The 25426-nt window shown below is 41.0% G+C and overlaps 1 protein-coding gene across 1 annotated transcript; it reads left to right on the top strand.

Annotated features, from left to right (window-relative positions):
* On the top strand, positions 1-25343 carry ppp2r3b (protein phosphatase 2, regulatory subunit B'', beta). Its single transcript, XM_069663021.1, has 14 exons — positions 1-126; positions 616-1009; positions 12308-12493; positions 12844-12947; positions 13590-13692; positions 15043-15117; positions 15226-15312; positions 16124-16280; positions 16863-16911; positions 17019-17108; positions 18198-18373; positions 21007-21125; positions 21211-21317; positions 24273-25343. The coding sequence occupies exons 2-14, from the start codon at positions 656-658 to the stop codon at positions 24409-24411; spliced, it is 1746 nt and encodes a 581-aa protein (XP_069519122.1). The 5' UTR covers positions 1-126; positions 616-655; the 3' UTR covers positions 24412-25343.
* Positions 25344-25426: the final 83 nt, after the last annotated feature.

Below are 25426 nucleotides of genomic sequence, written 5' to 3'. Positions count from 1 at the left end.
ACCGGAGACACATCGTTACTTTTCTAATTCAGAGGTAAACAGACATGCGTACAACATCTTCGAAAATGAAGGAAGTAATGTAGCGTCTTCTCAGCGTATTTGACAGTACCGTTTATTCATCCCAAGGTTGGTATCTTTATTAACGACTCAGCGTTAGCTAGCTTGCTAAAGCTATCGTAGCTAACAAACTGTTTGTCTGCTGCTACTTAGCGCAACTTTACCAACTCTGTCGACCCGGAATTGTCTTTCCTTAGTACACTGACAGCTTTAAGTGAGGCTGGTTAAGTAAAAACTGAATTTAAGCAGCCGTTTTTCCTCACAATGTAGTTAAAAATAGCTAACTTTAACGGGGTCGATATGGGTTCACTATTACTTGCCTGTGGGCTAAGTCATTGACGTTTCGCGCTAAAACTCAATAACGTTAGTGAATGTTTTGTGTGAACTAATAGCAAGGACGGCTGATATCAAGCTATTGCAAGTGTTATTTTCTATCAGTCACTGCTTTTATAGTAACTTGGATCGCCTTCAGTTTTACAGTATCGTCATATTCATTTAAGATGTGCTGGAAATACAGAATGAAAGTGTGTTTTTAACGTTACTCTTATTTCTACACAGGCACTTTTGTCAGAGAAGACAATTTGCAAAATTCTGCAAGATGCCGTCACCACAAGTCCTCCAGCCAGTTCTGAAAATGAAGGTGGACGAGCTTTTCCTCAACTGGTTGAGTGATCATGCAACACAGTCACTACTCAAGGATTATCTTGACCTAATCAAAAATGGACAAAACATTGATTTGAGCAGTGGGCAAGCCCAGGACAAAAGGTTGATGACCTTCAATGAGAACAACAATGTGGCATCCCAAAAGAACCTAGCAGAGAAAAGGCCTGCTCCCCTCGGCACACCCTCCAGCCCCCCATCTTCCAGCACGCTTCCCTCTGGTAGTAGCAGTAATACAAGAGTGACTGGACCTAATGGCAGAGTACTAAGGAGGTCTGTCAGCACAAAAAAGGTAAATGACTACAGGGCATCCAAGGTGTTTCATAAGAAATATATAACAAGGTGTGTCAGCCTTCTTCTAGGAGCTATTTGAGGCACCTATAACTTATGGGTGTGTTACATTGTCAAGGTAAGCCCTGTTGGCAGCGGGTGTTGGCAATAGAATCTGGTGCAGGTAGACCTCTGGGATATGTGATTATGTTCTTATGTAAGTGAAATACTATTCAATACCAAAGTCATATTCATCACAGAGATTAAAGTGGTAATATATTCTTTAGTAGTATGTACACTATAAATTAGCAGCGCATTATGATGCATTCCAATACTGGAATGAATTCCATATTTCCAAAGTTATTAACCAACAAGCATGTGCTTGTTGACGTCACGGAGACAAGAGGATTTGTCACACTTGCAGAACCAAGGTGTCTGAACATTATGTATGTTTTCAAAACTGAGTTTGAAGAAAACATTTCACAATTGAACATGAAATGTAGAAATACATTAAAGGTTGCCTAAAACAGTTTGCAACAGGTCTGTTTTTCATAGAAGACATTTTGACATGTAGAAAAATCACAGAAATCACACAGAAACATTTTAAAGTGCTTTATATAAGCAAAGAGAAGCATTTAAAAACACATTAAAAAATAATGTAGGTAGAATAAAAGAGTCCAGTGCAGTTAGTGTACTATGTTGTATGTTTTCCTATCTGCACCCACATAAATAAAAACATAACCTCTGAACTAAAAACCTAGATTTCATTGTTTTGACAGTAGTTATATTTTAATGGATTTGTTAACAAGTGGATCCTGCTGTAAAGGTTGAAGTTGCACCTCATCAGACATAACATAAAGTACCAATTTTTCCTGAGTCAACCTTGATCTTTTATGCTTTACACCCCAGTTTGTAGAATTTCCATGTGATTGTGGCAGCTTTCAAGCATATAGAAGGAATATAAAAGTAGTTGAAGTTTTAAATCTTACACACAGTGGCTTTAATTTATTTAGCAATTAAGATCTAAATTACTAGTTTCTTAGGCCTTGCCCTGCTTAGATGTTTTATTTTCTCAGGCTGACCACAAGAGGCTGCTGAGTGGCCTACAGGATCAAAGGCATTGTCCACTGTGCACTAGCATAGTGGAGCCTCCGTGTCTGTAGGCATATGTAGTGATTGTTAGTCAAATACTTTCCAAATGTTCAGGCCTTACCCACGAATTAGTGCGGTATGAGAGGTGGGAGTGTCCAACCTAGCCTATCCCTGGCAGTCTGGTTACTCCTCTCAGCCTGTGTGTTGCAAATCTTGCTATGCTGTGACTGAGGTCTCCAAATGTAAACAGGATCTGGGCTGCTTTGATAGGAGAAATCAAGGAGCACTGAAACAGTTAAAAGGCCCAAAATGTTTTGTATGTCTTTTTAAGGACTCCCACTCTGAGATGATGAGACATTGTGCACACAGTAAGTGTGATGACAGTGTCAGCAAGACAGCTGAGGCACGTGCTCTTAGAGACTCCCCCTTCTACATGTTGTTGACATGCTAAGGACAGGCATGAGGAGGCGTTCAAGTGGTCACTGGTGCAACAACTGTTCTCTCTCTAACTAAAAAAACCAGGGCTGGTAGAGCTTGGTCCAATGTCTGACCCAGAGCAGATTATGATTTTCTTATTATTGTGTTATGCAAATAACTAAAACCTTCTTGTACGGACTTCAAATACTACTAGATTACTCATAAAGCATGTTTGATATTCACCAGCTACAAAAATGGAAGTTAAGATTTATAAGTCCATCATGCTTTATTTTCCTGTTTTTTAAGACACATTTAGCTTACTAAAATGCATCTAAATTAAAGTTTCATTACAGTTTTGGATTGTCCGTACACCAACTTCCTGAGGTGTAAATGAAAATACAAGCATAGTCTTACTAACACCTTTTTGGTGACCTGTGAAAAATGTATTCCGTTCTAAAACCTCCTAACCACAGATGGAAGAAAAGAGCATTGCAGCAGCGTGCTGGTTGACTTTTGCAGGTCTCAAATTTTAGTTTTCCTCGCAAGAGTAATAAGCTGGCTTTGAATCTTCTTTAACAAGAGCTCTCTCTCTCTTTCTGTCTTGTCTATTTAACATGAGCGAGAATAATGCAACAGTAAAATGGGCTAACAGATGGCTTTTAATTTTTTCCCCCCAGTGACCAATGGACCCTAATACAACTCTCTCACCCCAGATTATTATAAAGCAACTGCTGGACAGTACGTGTATTCTGCTGTGATGTGTCATGGCATGTGGCAACACTGTGTCACTCAATATTAAAGGGATTGTGAGGTTGTATAAAGTAATACTTCTATTTTAAGACAACAAAATGAATTCCTGCATACAGATGCATTCTTCAAAGGATTAGTCAAAAATTCAATTTATGTCACGCTGCTGCAGCCGGGAACAGCTGGTGTGACTTTGACATCAGACACTGATATAGATAGCCTTGGTTCCCTTGTGTTGGCATTAGATACCCAGAACTCTTGCCAGTGAGATGAGGTGTGGCAGGAAATTCATCCTGTATAATTTACTCTGAAACAACTTCTGTTAGATGCTGCTCATTGTCAGAATATGTGGAAGTAGATCTTGTATTTACACCATGTACAGTAAATGCCAGCTCCCAAAGAAGGCTTCCCTTTCAGTTCTGCTGTGTAGCTCACAATTTTCCTCTGTTTTTATGAGTGCAATAAGTCACACTTACAGACAATTTAGTGTTTACTTTTTCTTCTCTTCACAGTGTCTACATTTATCACTGTTTATTTCTCAAGACGTGTTTTTATTTTTAACATGCTTAGTTGGTCTGAGCAACGTTGAAGCTATTTGAAGCAGGGGTCTAGGGTCACATTATCGGTTGCCTGACCCGTCAGAGTACAGGGTGTTGAACTGTTTCCCGCAAGTCCTTTTATTTTGGAGTCTTGGGAGTGCAAAGTGTACGATTGCTATTTTGGGTTTTGGCTTTGACTGAGCAGATTGAGGCCTTAGCACAAAGAACTACTTGGTGTCTGTCAATGTCTGCATATTAAGATTATGGCGACTTCTACATCTATCAGATTTGAGCCAAATTCCAGTTTATTTTTGTTTTTTCCCAGGCTGATCTATCGGTAGGCTGATGGCGCAGCTAAATCGATAACTGTGTATATGTTTTCAGATATGAGCCGATATAAAAACTTTCTGTACAGAACATGCAATGCAGCAAACTCCTTTTATACAATATTCTCAGGACTGTCTGCAGCAAATGTATCAGAGCATCACAGCTGAGCAGACTGTGGTCCGCACTGGATTTGGTTGACAATATATAACAATGTTACATATACTGTAATACAGTTATTTGTTCAAGAAAGCAGCCATTTGGATACCCTAGCCTAATCATGTCTGAGCAAAGTTGGAGCTACATACATAAAGAAAATGTTTAAGATTATTATATTGGCCGTATCTGTAATCAGTGAATTTCCCCCTCAAAGTGTTGTATCAGTAACAAAAGTCAGCTAGGCTCTGGTTTTGTTTTTGTTTCTTTTAGTCTTAGTTTTTAATTGGTTTTAATTGACCTGTTGTCTGTGCAGCTTAATTCCATTTTAAACAGATAATTGAACTAGGTAAATATGTACAAACTCTACAAACAACTGAACTGAACACTGAACTAATCTCCTAATCTTTGTTTAGTATATAGCCACATCTTCACTCACATCAAGTAAAAGCATGCTTTACATGCAGCCTAACAAACTTGCATGTTTTTTTTAAAGTAAACAGAATATGCTCTAAAGCTGTTGTCTCTAATGACTAATAAACTGTCAGTGTTTACATAGAAGTAATACTGTTGTGTAAATGTGTGTCTGTGTGTGGGGTGGGGGCTATTTACAGTAACCCTTATCTGCAGCTTCTCTCTTTAGCGTTTTGACCCTCTGCTCCCCCTCTGGTGCCATGTAGACTACATCGACTTTACAGCAAACCTCCATGATAGTTGTCAGACTCTGTTTTTGTGTTATTACTCTTATGCAAGCCAGCTGATCTGCTCACATCATGTTCTGCTTGCCGGCCCTCCCGCAGCCCACCATGCTGTCAGTCAATCAGGCCTATTTTTGGCCCATGTTCACATGTGTCCCAAATCCCCGTCTCAGACATCTGATTGTGGTGGATTGAGCTGGAGCTTTCTGGATTTGGGTTCCGTACCCAGTGCTGTGAGCCAGTTGTGGATCTACCCCACTGTCATGGGATGGTTCGAGTCACCTCAGAGGGCACATGTCACTGGTTCAATCATGTTAGTGATGCAGATACTGAAGCCAACCCGGCATAGTATTTGTGGGACAATGTGTGTGCTTGTATTGACAAGCTGGGGAAGCCCTCTGGGGAGTTTTGATCACTTTTGCTCCACCCTTCTGTGATATATTCCACTTCATTGTGGTTGCCTTTCTGCCCTACATGTTGTCTCTTGTATGCCGCTGTTTTAAAGCATCGGTGTTGAATTCCTTTTTAATTACAACTCATCAAATTAACAACCTCAACAACCTGTGAAAAGTCATCTGACTGTGAGGGGCTCTGTAGCCTAGACCTGTGAATAATTTCTAACTCCCGACAGTGTGTTTCATAATCTTAGCTGTTATGTAATGAAGTAAACAAGACTGGACACATGTTTCTGTGCAAATCAGATTTGGCAGTTTACAGATAAGACATACTGTGGGGTCAGCCGGGGTTCTCGTGTTGTTCTGTGTGTCACAGTGACCTATTAGAGTGTGGACATAATACTTAGTACAGCCTGTATGATTTAAAGTTATCTCTGAGGTTGATGTTTTTCTGATACTGATACCAGTATCGGGTATGACAGAACCTAACATGTAGGATCGGGTATGAGATTTTGCCTATTCTTGCACCAATTCCATATATTAACTTGGTGTACATTTAGTGGGGTTTTTTAAAAACATAAAGTGTACAAGAAAAAGATAAGGATTAGGACTGCTTAAAGGGCCATTTCCCTGATTTTCAACCTCGGTCCTTTCATGCTATTATGGGGAGCTAATGCCTTTGGAGAACGCGATCCGCTTCTCCAATGGGCCCTGGAAAACCTCCGCCAGATGACACGTTTTACGTCAGGGAGGTCTCAGTCTAGGACGCCCGCCTCCGACATCATGCCTCGTTCAAAATCGTCAGGTTTGAAATGTATGCTGCAGACCTGAAGATTTTTTAGACGATCCACCGGTATATTCTCATCGTATTTCGGATTCTGTACCACTCTGAGCCATTGCCTGCAGCGATCAATGTCCTTCACTGGAAAATGGTAGTGTTTCACTCCAGCGTTTCTCGCTGGGCCATTCCTTTCAGAGGGAGGGGCGCGATGCATGCTGGGTGTTGTAGGAATGTAGAATGGACGAAACCACAAGCTGTTTGTACAGCTTTCTCCACAGCTATGGCGCGAATTTCCAATATTATTGCTTCTATCGATTACAGAGAACACCAGCTTTGACTGACAGTGGCTTTTTCCTGGGGCGAACTGCTCCTTTAAAGAATATACCAGTTCAGATTGTTACTGCAACTGTGGATCTATAATGGCTGCCACAGACAACTATATAAGGTTTTTAGCGGGATTGGAAATTGGATCGGTACAAGGAATGAGAAGATTTTCCAAATTCAGGTGTCAGAATAGATATCGAGAAGGAAAAGAAGTATTGGAAATTCTCCACCTGCAACCGGCCCCTGAGACGATTTAGTGGTAATGCTTGCTGGAGCTTGTCTTTCAGGTTATCTAAAAGTCACACGCTTCATACAATCCTGAAGGGAGCGTACATTCAGAGCCTGTGTGTGATTTTGCATCTGCGTCGTTGCTGTTCACAACATGTGTCTTGGATTTTAAAACACCAACCGAGCTAGCTGCCTCATATGTAACCCACCACATCATTATCCCTGCTGCGTTGTGATCTGTTTGTAAAACACTGCAGTTTTGTTTGCTCAGACACAAAAACGGTCTTCCATGCGAGTTGACAATTCCATGTGATCTACCAGGTTATTTTTCGGCCCCAATGCTTTCCTTTCCATATTTGGTTTAAATTGATGAGCCCGAACAAAAGGCAGCCAGTGTGAGAAGCCAACATACAAACAGCTTATCGAGCGTGTGCAGTGTCCTGTGTGGAGGATAACAGGAAGTGGGTTTGAGCAGAAAACAGTGGAAAACTGCGGACGTTGTGATCCTATCATCTAAAAATAATGTGGGTGTGCTTTCTCTTTCTGCGTAAAATAACAATAACATTAAGACAGATTGGCTTATTTACGCAGTTTAATGATGTGGACATCTGTATAACATTTCCTTTCCATTAACTCTTACATCAGTAGGCACGTAGGTGTTGGGCTTTCCCTTGTTTACAATCAGTGCAGTGAAGGCAACCCCGGAGCTGTTAGATCAGCACATTTGTGGAGAATTGATGTAATTGCCATCACTCCAGGACAGCAGCAACCGGAAGCGGATGTTTGTTTGCGGACTAAAGATACACCCTTGTTTCTCCAGATCTTGTTTCTTGGATTGCCCAAACAGTGTTTGCCGGCGCTTTTAATAGGCGCAGACTGTTTCGGTCATCATTCTTTGAATTTGACATGCACCCCCCCCCACCACCCCCCTTCTCTCTATCGCCCATCAACTATAATAAGACGTGGAATGGCTGGCAGCCCAAGCTTGCAAGGAGAAGGCAAAACAAAGACCACCATTAGATCGGAAGCAGAACAGTTGATTATATTTACAGTGTCTCTCCTCGTGTGTGTGCATCATCTGGTGATTGACCTACACCCTTGTTAGTAGTCATACCTTGGTTCTTTGTTGTCTTTATTTGCCAATCCCTCGTCAAGTTTATTTTGTCCGCCTGTGCTGCTCTTGTGATATAATAACAGATGCAGGCAGGTTTAGCTGAAGTCACGTGTGTCTTTTATTATATTCTGTCACTTTAGCGGTTTCGTTCTGAATTTTCCCGTTGGCAAACTTTCTCTGAAGTTTTGGTAGCTTTTTCCGATAAGACGCCAGTGAAGATGAACATTATGGTACTGAGGTGCATCCTTCAATTGGCTCTGGTAGCTGCTGCGAGCTGCAACAACAGGTCTGTCTCTTTACATAACCTTCATGAGCAGTGAGGAATGCAAACTGGAAAGGGCAGATCCATTGCACACACCCCTCCTATTCCACACATACACTAAGTGACTCCCACACACATACACCCCGTCACTTCTTATCTCCCCGGCAGCTTTGAGGCAAGGGCTCCCTGACCCTGTGCAGTGTGTGTGTGCGTGTGTGTGTGCACATGTTATGCAGAGACTGGGACAGAGCGGCAGGCAGAGCTGAGATTGTGCGACCAGATCTGGAATGGGAGAGAGAGTCACAGTAGCAGCTGCTCCCTTGCATTAAGAGGCTCTCACTCTGACAGAGGACAATCACAGGGACACACAGGACCTCCACTGCTGCCACTGCCTCGTGCTTACAGTGCTGACTGCCGCTCAGTGATTTGTACAGTCAAGAGGATAACACTGGATTGAGGGTTGTGTTTGTGTATATGTGTTCCCCGTCCTGTCCGGAGCAAGGATGAGGATGAGGGAGCTGTCTCTGCGTCAGGACCCTGACCTGAGGAAGGAGTTGGCTCTGCTGGCACGCGGCTGTGACTTTGTGCTGCCCTCTCGGTTCAAGAAGAGGCTCAGAGCCTTCCAGCAAGGACAGGCAGGTGTTTGTACGAGTGTGCTCTGTAACACACAGGCTTTTCTGGCCTGTCAGCCTGTGGGCATGTCTATAAATGTGGAGTGGTATTTGTGGATTTCATGTCTTGGTATTCAGATTGTATTACAGGCCTTTGAAGTAAAGTCATTTACTAAATTCCTCACTGTAACCAATTATTCTGAACTAAATGGAGGTTTTTGGAGCCAGTTTCGCCAGTGAGGACAAACGCAGTTACATCACAGGCATTCAAACCTGTCATTAAATAGATCATACATCATATGTAATGTAATTGTGTGTTGCAAGCATTTCCCCTTTTGTTAGTGTTGGTTTTTTGGGGGGAAAGGTATTCTTAATTGTTACTGAGAGTAATGAGATGAGCCTTTGTTATCTGATGATGTTTCATCTTGTGTGGTATGTTGTGCTCAGCTGCTTTGCTGTCCTCTTTCAGACCACATCATTGTGGATGTGCAAAATGTCATGGGGCTTAGCGGTTTTGCTCAAGAGCCCTGTTAGCGGTTAGCTTGAAGCGAGAGAGAGAGATATAGAGGGATGGAGGGGGGACAGCGCTGGGCAGGGCAACAGGAGATGTTTATGTCCTTTTATAGCCATGGCAGACACCAACACATGGGACAGAGAAGAGCAGAGGATCAGCAGCATTTATCATTTAAAGGGTTATAATGAGCAGACATGGCTGGATTTTTTTTATTATTATTTGAGTTGAAGATCAAATTTTACAAAACATTTTAGAGTATTCCCTTTTTTTAAACCAAACCAAAAACAAACAAATACAACACAAACTTAGAGATTAACTAGATTAAGCCCCTTTTCACGACTCTCTAATTTTAAAGTTTTCAATCTTGTTTTTACAATTCTTGTACAAGTGACGGTTACACGTAGGCCCTTAGGAAATTTACCTATAATTGAGAACAATGAATGTTTTGTTCCAACAATGACTAAAAAAAATGTATTTTTATCTCCTCACAGAGGGCCGTGGGGGTTTGTTTATGTGATTATTAAAAGCCATGGAGGCTGAGCTAGTTAGCAGATTTCTGAGTCATGTAAATAGTCTTGATGATTGAGCGTGAAGCATGCTCGGCTCAACCTGTTTTTAGTAACTGGCTTATACTCATTTGGTTCCTAATGTGTTCTAGCTTTTTATATGTGTGGCTGTGAAAATATCTCCTCACAGTATGTCAGCAGTGACCAGTTAGCTAATTAAATCCCATTTGTTTGGGATCAAATATGTAATGACATAAAGACACAGGCCCAATGTTGCATGATGTCACTGTCACAAGACTTAAAAGCATATGCTGCAAAGCTCTGACACACAAAGCTATAACTTAAAGATTCAATCTTGAAGATTTCAGCTTTCTCTATGGTGGCACCTTTGGCAACAAACGGTAACTAAGGGAGTAAACTTCCCAATTTAACCAGACGTCTTCGGTTGGCTCCCTTTGTTACGGCTGTTAACTCACTGACGGTCACTTTCCTTTTTAGACTGTTTGCCTTCATCTGAGCGTCGAATTGTTTTTTTTTCTTTGGATTCTCACTTATTGTTGAAGTTGTATCTGTAGTCATCCATCTTTTCTTTGTTTGTTCAGCCATAGTAGATTACTGTTTACTCACAACACTTGCAGAGACAGGAAAGCAGCCTCCTACCCTCTCTGGCAGACCAACCACTGCTGGCTGATGGAAAACGCGTCACTAACTGGGCGCTGCTTGTGATTTTTTCCGCAAATGTCGCCACAGACAGCCAGTCTGTAATACTGCAAATGCAAAGGCTTTCATCAGTGGGCCATAGGCTCAATCACCATTGTGTTACCTCATTCGGCGATAGATAGTGACTTAACAGACATTTATTTAAATGAAAATCTTCGAGGTTAAACCTTTAAGGTCCCAGGAAGGTTTCTCTGTTGGAGTTTGTTAGAGCTGAGTTGCTCAGGTACTGTGAGTTGAGATTTTAGATAATGGATGTTAGATAGTGGATCATAGCTAACAGATCCTGAGGCCCTGCTGTACCTCTGCAGTTCAAACCTCAGACACACACTGATGCTACACATGTCCGTCCTGCTTCGATGTATACAAAGACTGCTTTCCTGAAATTGGGTACACTGTTTAAACCAAGACAGGTAGCTTGTTCGCTGTTTTTTTGCATCTTGAATTGTAGCCTTTCTAGTCCTATAGAGTGGCGGAAAAAATCCTTTGTTATAATTAATAGATTTTGACATGCCAAAGCGTAAAAATAGCAGCTATAATTAATAACATGAGTATTGCTGGTATTTCATTAAGGTCTTTTGCTTCAAAGGCCATTATATGTTCCATGCTGGCTCACAGTCGTAGCTTACTGGGACACTTAAATGAGCCTATATGAAACATGTGTTTCCTTCTCTGGTGTCAAATATCGAGAAATGGGAAAATTTCCAATTGATTGATTTATTTGATATTGATTGCCTCCAGATGTTTGTTAAAATTTTACAAGCATTCTGTGTTTTCCTCAACCGACAGTTGGATATATTGGTCTTTTAAAGGATAACTTAGGTATTTTAAAAACTGGGCCCCATTTTTTTTTTTACAAATTTGGGTGTCGAAATAGCTCATAGGAACAAAAACTTTTGGAACAGGTTGGTGGAAACGTGAGCTAAAGTTGGAGAGAGGATTTGTTTACGTAGAGGACTGCCAGCAAGATTATATTTCAAAAGCCATGGCTGAATATTTACCTGATCGACGATGAAGATGAGGCATTTGAAGCACCACCCTGAACCATCTCCTTGAGCGAGACTTCTGTTTCTGGTTACACAGAAAGGATCTTACTCTTGGAAAAAAAGGACAATCTTTGTAGGGAGCATTTCCGTAATGTTGTCGGACACCTGGAGTAATAATCTGAGCCTGTCAGTGGCAAAAACAAGCAATTTTAGTGGATGTACTTTGATCAGGCGCATTTGCCCCAGGGGATTATGTTGCAGCCACTGTGGCCATATCGCGGCTACGGCTGAGGCCAACTACTGGACTGATTCAAACTTCTCCTTTGATATAACTGATAAAAATTACACGTTAGTCAAACATTGTCTTGTGTCACTATATCTCATGTTGTTCAGAGCTATCTTTTTGTTTACACTTAGATCACAGATTATCTTGTTAGAGCCAAAAATATATTTCTAAACACTATTGTGATGCCAAACAAAAGAGCTCTTACTTAGTCTACAACCAAGACTGTTAATCCCTGTCACTTACTCATGCATGTTCAAATGCTTGTGTTTATCTTATCTTAAAAATGTGCACTGGTTAAGTCTTAAACATGACAAGGTTAATCAGGGTTTTATTTATGATTATCAGTTTGTAATGACATCTAATACAGTGTAAGAATCTATTAGTAGGGATTGTGTATGACAGCGGTAGCTATTACAGATAAATGGATAATAATTATGATTGCTAATTAGTCACAACTCTTCCCTGATGAGCCATAGGGCTGCAGAGAGATGTGGTTAAAGTGCAAGCAGTGTAGAATTGTGTTAAGGCGAGGCTGTGCACATGCTGGAATGCTTCAGCTATGGGTGGTTAGCGTTTGCTAGCATCAGTGGCTAACAGTCTTTTTTTTTCTGTGTCCGTCTCAGGCCCAGGTGAGGACCGAGGAGCCCGTCACCACCGCGCTGAGTGAAAGCATTCCAAAGTTTTACTTCCCACTGGGCCGGCCCCAAGCCAACATCAACATCGACAGCCTCATTTCCAAAATTGAGAAAATATTTTCCCAATTCCCAAATGAAAGGGCCACCATTGAGGACATGGGGCAGGTTGCCAAGGTGAGAATGTGATTTGCGGCATCGAGGTTCAGCTGCCACCCAGCAAATTATTTTCATTAGCACCATTTAGCTCCTGACTTTATGAATGTTTGCTGATTTTTAAAACCTCTCGGAAAATATTATCTCTCTCCCCGAGGAATGTTAGCAATGGCCAAAGTGTAACCTGATGAAGAGAGAAATGACAGCTAGGTTTCCTCAGGGAAGTCTTTAAGTGATGCAACACTGACTCTGCCCTTGTGCTGTCTGTTCTGCCTTAAAGATCACATGTGGGTCTACGAAGTTCAAGAGTTTGTTTTATTTTTTCCACGTCTCTTCATATTCTCACCACACACTGCCCTATCTCCCCCCAGGCCTGCGAGTGCCCTCTCTACTGGAAAGTGCCATTGTTCTGCTTGGCTGGAGGCGACAGGACCGGCTTCGTGTCTGTTCACAAGTTCGTGGCTATGTGGAGAAAGTAAGACAATGCCTCCTCTTATTCTCACTGGACCACTGGTTTACTCATAGCCAAATGTCTCACACAGACGCCTCTGAACAATGATGACCACTCGCTGAGATTACACACACCACATGCAGCTCTCTGCTATAATGCCATTTTTCTTTTCATTTGCAAACAGAAGTCATTGATTAAAGGCCTCGTAAATGCCCACGAGGGAATAGAAGCTGTGCATATACAGTATTTGAACGAAAACATCCATTCTGTGTAAAATTGAAAGGAATACCATAGGGCTTTTGTAACGGCGGCTGCACACTTAGCTAAAAGCTGAATGCTTTGTATGCAATAGGCATGCTCTTGTATTAATGTGTGAGCCTCCAGAGAGCTGGACAGACCTGGCATTTGACTTGAGCTCATGACTGAGCCATTCTTAGATGCGAGGCCACAACACACGCTCGCATTATTTCCCTGTTGCAGCTCTAACACTCACCGGGAGCAGATTCAGAATCCTAATTTCAGAATGTATTATGGTTGCACTTGCACTTTTGAGTGGAACACTTTCAAACTTGTGCTCTTGGAAGAATGATAAAAAGGATGGAGGGAACATAAGAGCGAAGGAGGGGAGTAACCTTGCAACCATCTGTTCTCTCTTTTCTTCTCCAGAACTCTGCAGACCTGTCACGACGACGCTTCTAAATTTGTGCACCTCTTGGCCAAGCCTGGCTGTAATTACCTGGAACAAGACGACTTTATTCCATTCCTGCAGGTACTGGCTTCAGCACACCCAGGGAGAGGGCCGGACTTGGCAAACGCAGGATGGCTAAAATTGCATTGGCTGGGGGGGGGTAAACTGGACTTAATTTTTGGACTGTCCTGCTGAGGCAGTACTTTTTTTAATGTGGCGGCGGATTAATTCAGGGACGTTACTGTAAGCTAGTGATATAGTGGAGGGTTCCACTGGTGCAGGAGTCGAGGTCAGCAGAAATTAACGAAGTGGAGAAAAAGATGGAACTTGGTTTAATGTAATACAGACATTATAACACCAGAGAAAGTTGAGGCAGATTTATCAAATTGTTCCATAAGAGTAGCCTAATTGTTTGTTTGGTCTTACCATGTGGACCTGCTGTGTTGGCTTTCTGTATTCTCATTCCCCCTGACAAGCTGTTGCTGCTTCACACTGGCCCCGCCCTACACCTGATTCATTTTCATGCTGGCAGGAGCTGCTGGGCTGCACTGAACACCCGTTAGCATACCAGCAGAGATGCCTTGTGGCATACGCTGTTTAATTTGTTTGGTTCCACTCAGCGAATCGCCTTTGACTGTTGTGATGAATGAAAGGCGGATTGCAGTGGAGTAGATTTGACTGTCCCCGCCTGTTTCCTGTGCCCTGTGATTTATGTGTTTCTCTATGATTTAATTTCTCACAGTAAGAGTCAAAGAGGCACGACGGCTGCCCTGAAATAAGGCCTTTTAATTTCATTGCCGCCCTCGCATTTATGTCAACAATTCTTTCCCTGAGCAGAAAGGAAGGGGGGGAGAATAAAGAAAGGACAACGGGGAGTTCCATTGCAAGGATATAGCTACAGTTCATTAGAGATGCAGCACACCCCCTGTGACTTTATGGCGTGAGGAAGCAGAGAAGGTTAAGAGCAGTCACTAGCAGACGTCTTTCCTCCGGCCTTCTCACCACTAAGCTGTCAATCAGAAAGCCTTAAGCTCATCCCCAAACCGGTCGACCCAGTGTTTTCCGACTTCAAAGACACATTTACATTTGATGGCCTCTCCCAACGAGGCCTGGTGCCTTTTATTTATATAGCACGATTTCTAAAGCATATGGTATGACAGAATGACGCAGATAGACACTGACAGCTTCTGATGTTTGAATAAGTATGCATTTAAATGCCTTCTCCGAATGTCATGTGTCAACCAAAATAAGAAAGACAGATGTGGTTTGCCATTAAACTCGTCTCTGTAACTGAACACACTGTGTGTGCTCGCTGCAGGTCACCGAGTTGCTCTTTTGCAATCGTGTTTGTTAGTTTTGTCGGGTTTGTTATGGAAATGAGTCAGATATGCAGGAGAAGCAAAGTGAGCTGACTTTACTTTGTGTTTTCAGGATGTGGTGAACTCGCATGCAGGCCTGGCCTTTCTGAAGGAGGCACCGGACTTTCACTCACGATACATCACCACGGTATGGTACATTAATAAAGTTAACAGAATATTACACCTGGAAAGATTACAACCCATTTATTAAGTGTTAGTATTAGTATTCACGGCCATGCTGTCAATTGTTTTCCAGGTGATACAGAGGATATTCTACAATGTGAACCGGTCATGGACTGGAAAAATAACATGTTCTGAGCTCAGGAAAAGTAACTTTCTTCAGGTATATGAATTTTTTTTCCCCTTGTGTGTTGCTAAGTTCTTCTGCTCAATATGTTTGAAATTGACCAGGTTTTTAAAGTGATTAAATTGGTCTTGGATATAAACATTATTTCACTTAAGTCACGTTTTATATGAAAGGTATTAAAAGAAATCTTAGTCCTTTATAGTGATAATCTCGAAGATCTCAGTTTTGTTCTTTTTGGCAGCACCTATGGCGATAAACGGTAATTGCAGGAGCACACTTCTTGGCACCCGTTGTAGCTCTTGATTTTCCTGGCTGGCGGTCGCTTTCCCTTTTAGACTGTTTGCTTCATCTGAGCGTCGAGTTTGTTTCTTTTCTTTGGATTTTCACTTATTGTTGAAGTTGTATCTGTAGTCATCCATCTTTTCTTTGTTTGTTCAGCCATAGTAGATTACTGTTTACGAGCAACACTTGCAGAGAGCGGAAAAGCAGCCGCTTAGCTCCCAGTCACCCAGTCTGTAATACTGCAAATGCAAAGGCTTTCACCAGTGGGCTATAGGCTCAGTCGCCATTGTGTTACCTCATTCGGCGATACATAGTGACTTAACAGACATTTATTTACATGAAAATCTTCAAGATTATTACTTTTACGCTGAAACTAATATACAGTTATAATTAAATTGCTATTTTCCCTAAAGAAACCCTGTGTTAATTATGTAATCTTAGTTGTAGGTTGTAAACATGTTAGGAGTGTTTAATTATGTGACTTTTATTAATGATTTTTGGTGTGTGCTCCTTTAAGTATTAAGTCTTTCTAAATTTGACCGTAGCTTCTCCTCTTCTGTCTCAGAATGTGGCGTTGCTGGAGCAGGAAGAGGACGTGAACCAGCTGACAGAGTTCTTCTCCTACGAACACTTCTACGTTATCTACTGCAAGTTCTGGGAGCTGGACACAGACCACGACCTTTACATAGACCAGAAGGACCTGGCGCAGCACAATGACCAAGGTGCATACACCCACAAGGCTGGACTCAGACTTTGAAATATGTTGCAGAACTTGTATCTGAATGAACTTTTTACAGTCGAAAAACAAATGGCGTAAGACAAGTGCTGATACCCTTTCATTCACACTAAATGAACCTAACCCTCTTGGCATTTGTTGCCACAGTCGTTAGGCTGAAACTACATGAAAAGCATTTGTAAATGTTATTTGGTCGAGGTCTACTACTTGCACGCAGACTCCTTGTCTTTGGCGCTTCCTCCCACACACTCAACACCACATGTTCCTGGTTGATGGCCTGCGAGTGAGACAGGGGAAATGAGACACAAGATCAATAAAAGAGCAGCGTATATACTCTGCTCGAATGACGCCATGCCTGGAACAATTTCTGCCACTATATGGTCAGAATGATGACCAGAGGATTTATGGCATTGTCAAGATAAAACAGAGCTACATTAGCCTCTCTGGATTTACAGTCTGTGAGAATGGATTACACATGTTGTGAGAAAGTTGTACATTAACTGAGAGAGCTGTTTTTCCCCTGGAGTCTGGATTGTAAGTAATCTCTTTGCTGTTTTTTTTTTCCCAGCCCTTTCCCATAAGATGGTGGAGAGAATATTCTCAGGAACAGTTACAAGGCAAGTGAACTATTTAATAGAGGATGATTATCATAAGTAGTGAACAAATCTTTTTATGTTTTATTAAACTTTGGATCCAGTAGTGATTGTCTGTTTCGTTCCATCAGAGACAGACGGGTGTATAAAGAAGGGCGGCTGAGTTACGCTGATTTTGTCTGGTTCCTCATCTCTGAAGAGGACAAGAAGACGGACACCAGGTATGTAGATACTTTTTCACTTTAAGTTTCTTCTCACATGTCCTCCTCTTCTTGTCGCTTATCCTACCAAGGATTTGAGTAAGAGCAATCTCAGATCCCATCGGCTATAGTCTGACGCAGTATAGCCTCTGGGGACACCGGTGAACATGTCGGCCGACAGTTAGCGATAAACGACTTCCTGTCAAGGCTTCCTTTTCCGCGTGCTGCATTGCTTACAGAAAACGAACCCTGACTGACTTCAAGTAACGGGTCTTACCTTAGCCGAAATTTTAACATCATGATGCCGATAAGTAAAAAGTAAAAATGAAGCTTTGTCCGGTCTGTCCTCAAGAGGAGAAGAAAACACCTTTTAAAATGTTCGTTTGTTGAACGGAGGTCGGATCAATCATGATGCATTTGAGGAAGTCGGGACATCTGAACGGCTTTCGTGGCACCACGTCAAGTGAATTTATCTCAAGTTGAATTTTAGATCTAGAACAGATTGTTAGCTGTTAGCATGCAGATGTCTGTTTAAAGAGATTAATAAGAAGCTAAATCGTTAAGATACCAGAAACCAGAACCCTGCCTACAGATTCTACATTTCTATGTAGCATCTGTAAATGGAGATTAGAGTAAGAGATGCAAGAAAGAGAAGAAGAATAGAGGAGCCAAAGCTACATCATCTTAGATAGATAGATAGATAGATAGATAGATAGATAGATAGATAGATAGATAGATAGATAGATAGATAGATAGATAGATAGATAGATAGATAGATGGATGGATGGATGGATGGATGGATAAGATGCATACATCAGTAGATAGATATGATGATTTTAAGCTAATTTTTAAGCTTTAAATTTTAACTTTTTGTTACTTGTTTTAATTACTCTGCCTCTTCGTTTGCATTATTGTTTTTTTTACAACAATATACCAGACAGCTGCATAAGAAAGTGTGCAAAAACTGTTTAACGTAAAACTGCTTAATGTAATACTACAACAGCGGAGGACCAAGAGTCAAACTTATTGTATCATCTGTTTCTCAACAGCGTTTACATCTTTTCTCACAAGTATCTCTTCTCACTGCTCTGTCCGTTCATCTCCCTCCAGTATAGAGTACTGGTTCCGCTGTATGGACCTGGACGGGGACGGGGTGCTCAGCATGTACGAGCTGGAGTACTTCTACGAGGAGCAGTGTCAGAAGCTGGAGACCATGGCCATCGAGCCGCTTCCCTTCGAGGACTGCCTCTGCCAAATGCTGGACCTCGTCAAGCCTGAGGTCGAAGGTCAGCCCAGTTTTACTTTTATGCACACTCTCAGAAGTTCACTCACTGGACGGTCTGACAGGCTCCGCAGACACAGTTTCAGGCCGGGGCATTGATCACTAGCTAACTAACTGATCCGCACTGCCAGCTGTCAGTGTCATCCACACCGTCGACAAATTCCCTCCAGCACTTAGCTTTACTGCTATTGCATTTAGAAGACACTGGTCCGTGGTGAGGGTATGCATGTATAGTATTGATAGCCACAGCAAGAATGTGACCCTAAGCTGACCTGCTGGTATGCTGCAGTACTGGTGCTGCGTAATAGAACATGTAATATGAGATGTTACAACTTCTTGCCAGCTCCTGACAGCACGACTCTATATGTTTTTAACACATTTAAAAGCCTATTTAATGTGACACCAACACTAGTTGTAGATGTAGATGTTGGGTTTGATTCCAAGGAGCATGACATTATATGCAGAATAGCAGTGTCTGATTTAGTCGTCCTAATAACCTAGAATATGTCTGAAATCGTCGAGGACTGCAGAACTTAATTCTTCAACCAAATGAGTCTTTTATGAGGATTTTTGAGAGCTTCAAAGATTCAGGCATTGCATTAACTTATCTGTTGGGATAAGAGGTGATTTTAAGATTTGAAACATCACAATTAAAGCACATTAATATCTTGTCATAAGGGAAATCAGACATTTTAAAATGAATGTGGGTAAAGCGACAGCCGAACATCAGGCTCTGCTCCAGTTCCAGAGGTTTCATTTGAATGCTTAAAACTAGAGATAGACCGATATGGTTTTTTCAGGGCCGATACCGATTATTAGTAGTCAAGGAGGCCGATAACCGATATTTGAAGCCGATATTCATTTGCAGTAAAAGTGAAAATATTGGCGTCAAAATTCTGAATAATACAAACTCCAACATTTAACTTTGTTTAAATGCCTTTAAGCATATGCATCAGAGCCAAAATAACCCAGTTTTAAATTGATCTCTTATCGGGCGTCGGATTTAAAAAAAAAAAAAAAAAAAAAAGGCTGATGCCGATATGCGTCAAAATGCCGATTATCGGCCCTACTTAAAACTAAAGGCTGTTGGGTCTATCACACATGACATATTTAGGCTGGCAAAATCAGTAAGACACATGTCCACATATCGCTGTTTTCTGGCAGGAAAGCACTTGTGCAGTGAGAGAAAAAATGCTGCACACAGGTTTTGTTTCTATGACAACAGTAAGTTAATGATAATGCTCCCACAAATTCAATAGCTTTTCGGTCTCTATTAAAAGAGGGGGGAAAAGCGCTTTTCGGAAAAGTTCACAGTAGGGATGCACAATATTATCGGCACGTTATCGGTATCTGCAGATTATGGCTGAAAATGACATATTGGCATTGGCAGATGTGTCATTTTTCTGCCGATATTTACAGCCGATAACACAACGCTTTAATTCTGCCTAAATGCTCGATGATTCCCTAAAAAAAGGAAAGAAAATGTTACATACAAATAAATATGGCATCTGCCAGTGGGCCACTACAATAAGAGTAGGCAATATATCAATTCCACTACAGGGGAGACTTGATGTTCTCTGCAATTAGGTGGACAAAAACATGTGCCCAATATATCAGTATCGAAATTGGCAATCGGCAGAAAGGGTTGGAAAATATCGGCATATTGCAATAAATCCAGTATCATACATCCCTAGTTCAGAGATTTTCAACTCCAAGCGCTCGGAGAAAAAGGCGGATCGCTCTGAAAAAAGACGCTGGGTGCAGCACTTTCTCTCTCCGTGGCATACGCTCAGTCCTCTTTGGGAACAATTGAAAAAAGGTGCAGGCGTAATGTGGACACGGGGCCTAAGATGTTAAAAAACCAGCCAGTTCATCCAGATATTATGAATCATATAATCTTTTCTGCACACAATTATTTATTTCATTTCCTTGATTCAGTTAAATTCCAAACATTTGTTGGCTACAGATTCTCAGTTGAGACGATGTGCTGCTTTTCTGTTTACACGTGTTTAAAAATTGAATATCTTTGGTATTTCAACGAAAACAATTTGTCACAGAGCTCTGATAACTTCTTACAGACACGTTGTTTTACATTTCAAACACAAGAGGATTCAGTTAATTGGAAAAAAATGATTGACAGGTTAATAAATAATGAAAGAAAAAGATTAGTTGCAGCCCAAGTTTGAAACATTGTGTCCCAGTGTTTGAAGTTTGAGCAGTAGGCAAATGATCACATGTTTAACCGCTGACACAGAAGACTGTTCATGTCCATAAATCTACTTTTACCGAGTCAGGCTGATTCTAAAAGCTGGATTTGATGGGAAAGTTTGGCTACAAAAAACTCATAGTTAGACCTTTTAATAGTTTAATAATATCATAATTGTATTGTATTGAAGGGGCCGCTTGTTAAGCTCAGTTGTTAGAGCAGACGCTCCAAATACAGAGGCCATAGTCCTTAACGCACTGATGGCAAGCTTGACTCCTGGTCTGTGAACATTTGGTGCATGTCATCCCACACTCTCTCCTCCCCTCATTTCCTGTCTCTCTTCAGCCATCCTATTTAATGAAGGCAAAAGCAAATAAAACAAACTTTGTATTTAAGAAACTGTCTGAAGTGCTTTTTTTTTTCCCATCCAGGTAAGATCACTCTGCGGGACCTTAAAAGGTGCAAGCTGTCTCACATCTTCTTCGACACGTTCTTCAACATTGAGAAGTACCTGGACCACGAGCAGAAGGACCCGTTCTCTGTCATAAGGGTAAGAAGGGCAGATGTGAGATGGTATCATGACTTGTTTTCCTGTCAGAGGTCAAGTGGCTCATGTAACTGGTCATGTTTTTAAGGAGGTGGAGACAGACGGACAGGAGGTCTCCGACTGGGAGAAATATGCTGCAGAGGAGTACGACATCCTGGTGGCCGAGGAGGCGGCCAACGACCAGTGCAACGATGTGTAAGTCTAACAAACCCATGTGTAAAGTCAGAATCAGGTTTATGGCCAAGTAGGTTTACAAGGAATTTGTTCTGGTGATTTTGGTGCAGAGCAATTCTAACAGAACCTGAATAAAAATAAGTGAAAGAAAAAATACCCAATAAGAATAAAAATATAAAAAACAAAACGTATAATACAAAATATGTTCAACAGGTGTGTTAAAAACTGTACAGTTGTGCAGGATATTGGTGAGTGCAAAAAGCTTACATTATAAAATAATAGTGCAGTGTACAGACAATATAAAAGTCCAGTGTGCATTTATGTAATGCATAGAGTGTGGATGAGGCTGCTACCACAATCGCGGGGAACTTCTGAAAGACTATCTTTTGATATTTTTCATTTAAGAGATATTTTTTATCCTAATCATTTTTTTTTAATATCAATTTCATCTAATTTCCTATCATTTTAATCCCTTTTGAATGTTAGAAAACTAATTCGATTGTTGTTAATTTCAAGTCTGAATTGCTACAATTTTACACAAATAAAATCAACTTTTTGAATAATGAAATAAAATAATTTTTGCAGACACATTTTTTCTGTAAAACGTGTTGATTAAAACACAAATACAAAAACAACAATGCAGATGAAGGTGAAATCCTTCTCTTTGATTGGCTATTCCTTTTTCTATATATACTTGTGGTTAATCAAGTATTAATCAAGTTATCACTTAAAGGTTTATTCTTATATGTTAAGAAGGAGTTTATTGCTTGTTTACTGTGTCCTATCTTTCCTGTGATTTAGTTTTTTACCCCCAATTTTTTCAAATGTATTTATAGATTAAATTATTCTGAAAGGGACAATACATGTAGGCATTGTTACATTTAAAGAGAAATGCAACAAATGCATTGTTGTCGGGTTTTTTCAGAGTAACAGAATTTACGTATTTGTCATGAACGGGGAAAGGAAAACAGTTTCTGTTCGACTAACTTGAATCTGTCAGTACTCATTCGACAGTAATAATGATGTAAAATCCTCCATTCAGTAAAACTGTATTAATTTACAATACAAGCATGTTCTGTATAATGTGCGGCTGACTTATATCCATAAAAATAAAACAGTCAAATATTATGAGCTACAGTTTCTGTGTAAAAATACACAGACAGACCTCCTAATCCATTTTATGTGTAATGTTTAGAAGTCTCCTAAAAAAGGGGCCCTGGTTATTATATTGTCTGTTATAATTACATATATTTATCCACATTATGAGTTCTGTATTACTGATGTTTTGTGGTTTTCAAATGTGGAAACATATCGAGGCTTTTTTTGCGGCGTACATTTCAACATGTCGTGGCAGGAAAAGCGCTGGTGTAACTGACAACAGCCAGAAAATGATGGTTTAGAGCAAAGTTAAAGTACTTACAATGCTAACATTGTTTTTAATGTTGGTGTGATGTAGATGTTTGTAAGTTCAGCTGAGGTAGAGTAGATTGTAAACTATTTTCTGTCTAAGTGGAGGATGAATACAGCAGACTGACAGAGTTTGATGTCTCCTAGCTAAGGCCGGCGTTGTGTCCGGCAGCAGAGCCCCTCTGAGAGTCAGTCAGTGATAGATGAGGCTGTTGACAGGTATGTTGTGTGGCGGTTTTAGGAACACCACCGACTTCTAAAGACAGGCTGCTAACCAGAGCAGGTAAGACACTCAGGGCACCAGCAGGGACTCAGTGTTCTCCTCCTCCTCCTCCTCCTCCTCCCCCTCTCTTGAAAGTCTAGTCCTAAACCCACTCCTAGCTTCTGCCCCCAACCCCGCAGTGTGAGCAAACTGTTGACAGCAGATCCTTGTTTTGTCAGAGAGCACAGTGTCGTGTATGTGGCACGTCTTCGAGAGCTGGGAGTCTGTTTTTGGATTAGATAGCCTCTGTTTTTATCCTTCCTCTCTTTCCTGCACCATCTTCGTCCAGCCTGTATGTGCTACTCCTTTGTCCTTTTCAGTCACACTGGTTTGTTGAAAGTCTGTTTTAGGAATAGTTTTACATTTTGGGAACTAGACTTGTTTGTCTCCCGGATATTTGATTTAAAGATCAACACCAATCTCATACCATGATTAAGAATGTGAAGCTACCACAGGCAGCTTGCTAGCTTAGCTTAGCATGTAGACTTGTAATGTGGAAAAGCTCAGTAATTAGCATGTTGCATTTAATTTGTTTAACCTTTATTTAAACCAACGTTTAAGCAGTGCAAGTCATGGTTTAACTGGGTTGTGCTAGACTGTTGGACTAGAATCATGTTGTTATTGTGTGGAGACATTTTTTCAGGATTAAACAAACAAGAATGACAACATGCTAATCAGTGCTTTTTAGATGTTTATTGTGATGTACTTTGTTACCTTTGTGCAGAGCCAGATTAGCTGTTTACCACTGTTTTTAGTCTTTGAGCAAAGCTAAGCTAATTGGCTTCTTGTGGTTGTTTCAAAATACCCCTTTCCCACCAAAATTAGCGTATTGGCGCAGGTTTTTCAGACGCAGGAAGACCCGCTAATAAATGCCGATTGTCTCTTTTCCCATGGCCAGTGGCCGCTCAGTAATTTGGGACGATGTTCAAGCGCTGCTTGGGCGGAGATGGGCGGGATATTAGAGTGTCGACGTGTTAGAGTGTTCCCATCATTGCCCTTTGGAGCCGAGGCTATAATTACCCGGGTCTGAATGCAGATTGTAAACTTTCCCACTAAGCAAAAAAGTCGGATGTTAGCAGGTGTTAATGGGTTTAATTACCAGTGGGAAAGGAGCGTACGTCTTCTATAACTCTCTGCAAACTGAATTCTCAAATGTGGAACTATTTCTTCAACAAGGTTATTCTTTAGCACGTTCACCAGAGTACTAGTTCTCTAAATGTTGAATGTGTTTAATGTCACTGTTAGCAACTACAAGCTCTCTTCCTTGGTGATATATTACTGATCATTTTCTCCATGTTTCTGTTTAGGTATGATAATCCCTTGAGCCCGTTGGGGCAGCACATCTCCAGTGAGCTGGGTCTGACAAAGAGACACTTCTTTGAGATCCCAAGTCCGCACTGCAACCTGGACCTGGATGAATATGAGTATGAAGACGACTTTGAATGACCCTCGATCACGTAGCGTTTTCTTACGAGGCTGCTACAACAGCATCATGTTAGATATGCCCAGGTTCAGGCCCCGATTTCAGGACACACTTCAATAAACAGGAAGTGCCCGCAAAGCCAGAAGACTCAGAGCAGTGGTGGAGTCAGGTGGGCCGGAGAATTAACACAGAATCACACATTTAAGGAACAGGAAATGGAAAGTGGTCCGAGCAGAACACTGTTCTACACCAGATGTTTTCACCACTTTAAGAGGTCTCTGCAGCTGATTTAATGATGTCACAGGCAGCACATTCAGACCTGTCTTACATCCCCACATGTTAACAGAGGAAGTGTCGTGATTTGCATGTAATGCTTTGCACTGATAATGTTTGGGGCGAGTGTTATTTCATCGGCGCTGTGTAATCACACTCACATGAGCTAAAGTCACATTGTTTGCACACTGGAGCTCGCTGGATTTTTTGCACAAAAAAACACGAAGATTAAATTCAGGTTTTAAACTAATTATCATCTGACGTCATTGGCTAATGTTACATTCCAGTGATAATGGAAGACTGTAAATTCATTCATGGTTTGTTGTTGAAATGAGGAGTTGCTGTAAATGCCAAATAAGCCACCGTAAAGCCTGCTGTACACACAAGCACACAGTGCAGACTGCCAGACACACACACACACACAGAGTTTATTGTACAGGTCTGTATTCATTATGATGTAGAGTTTCTGTCTGTGTGAGATGGGGTTATAAATTATTAGAGATGAATTTATAAATAAGTGTAAATATTTATTTGGTGCTTGCTGTGTTGTAAATGATTTGGGCAAATGTTTTAGACATTTTTTTCTATGTAATAAAGTCATTTGAATGTACTTTGACAGAACAAAAGGAACCAATTTTAAAATGTTTTGCTTTTCTGTAAATTGATAATAAAGCCTTGTTAATGGAAGAGTAAAAATAACAGACTGTGCTGTTTAATTATAGTACTTGAGGTCCTTGTTATAAGCATAAGTTAACAGGTAATAAG

The sequence above is a fragment of the Semicossyphus pulcher genome, unplaced genomic scaffold (genome assembly GCF_022749685.1).
Source record: "Semicossyphus pulcher isolate SPU_LCO1_2020_fin unplaced genomic scaffold, fSemPul1.0.p SCAF_15, whole genome shotgun sequence".
NCBI classification, from domain to species: Eukaryota; Metazoa; Chordata; class Actinopteri; order Labriformes; family Labridae; genus Semicossyphus; species Semicossyphus pulcher.
Note: the sequence above shows the minus strand (reverse complement) of the source record. Positions and strands in the feature narration are given on the sequence as shown.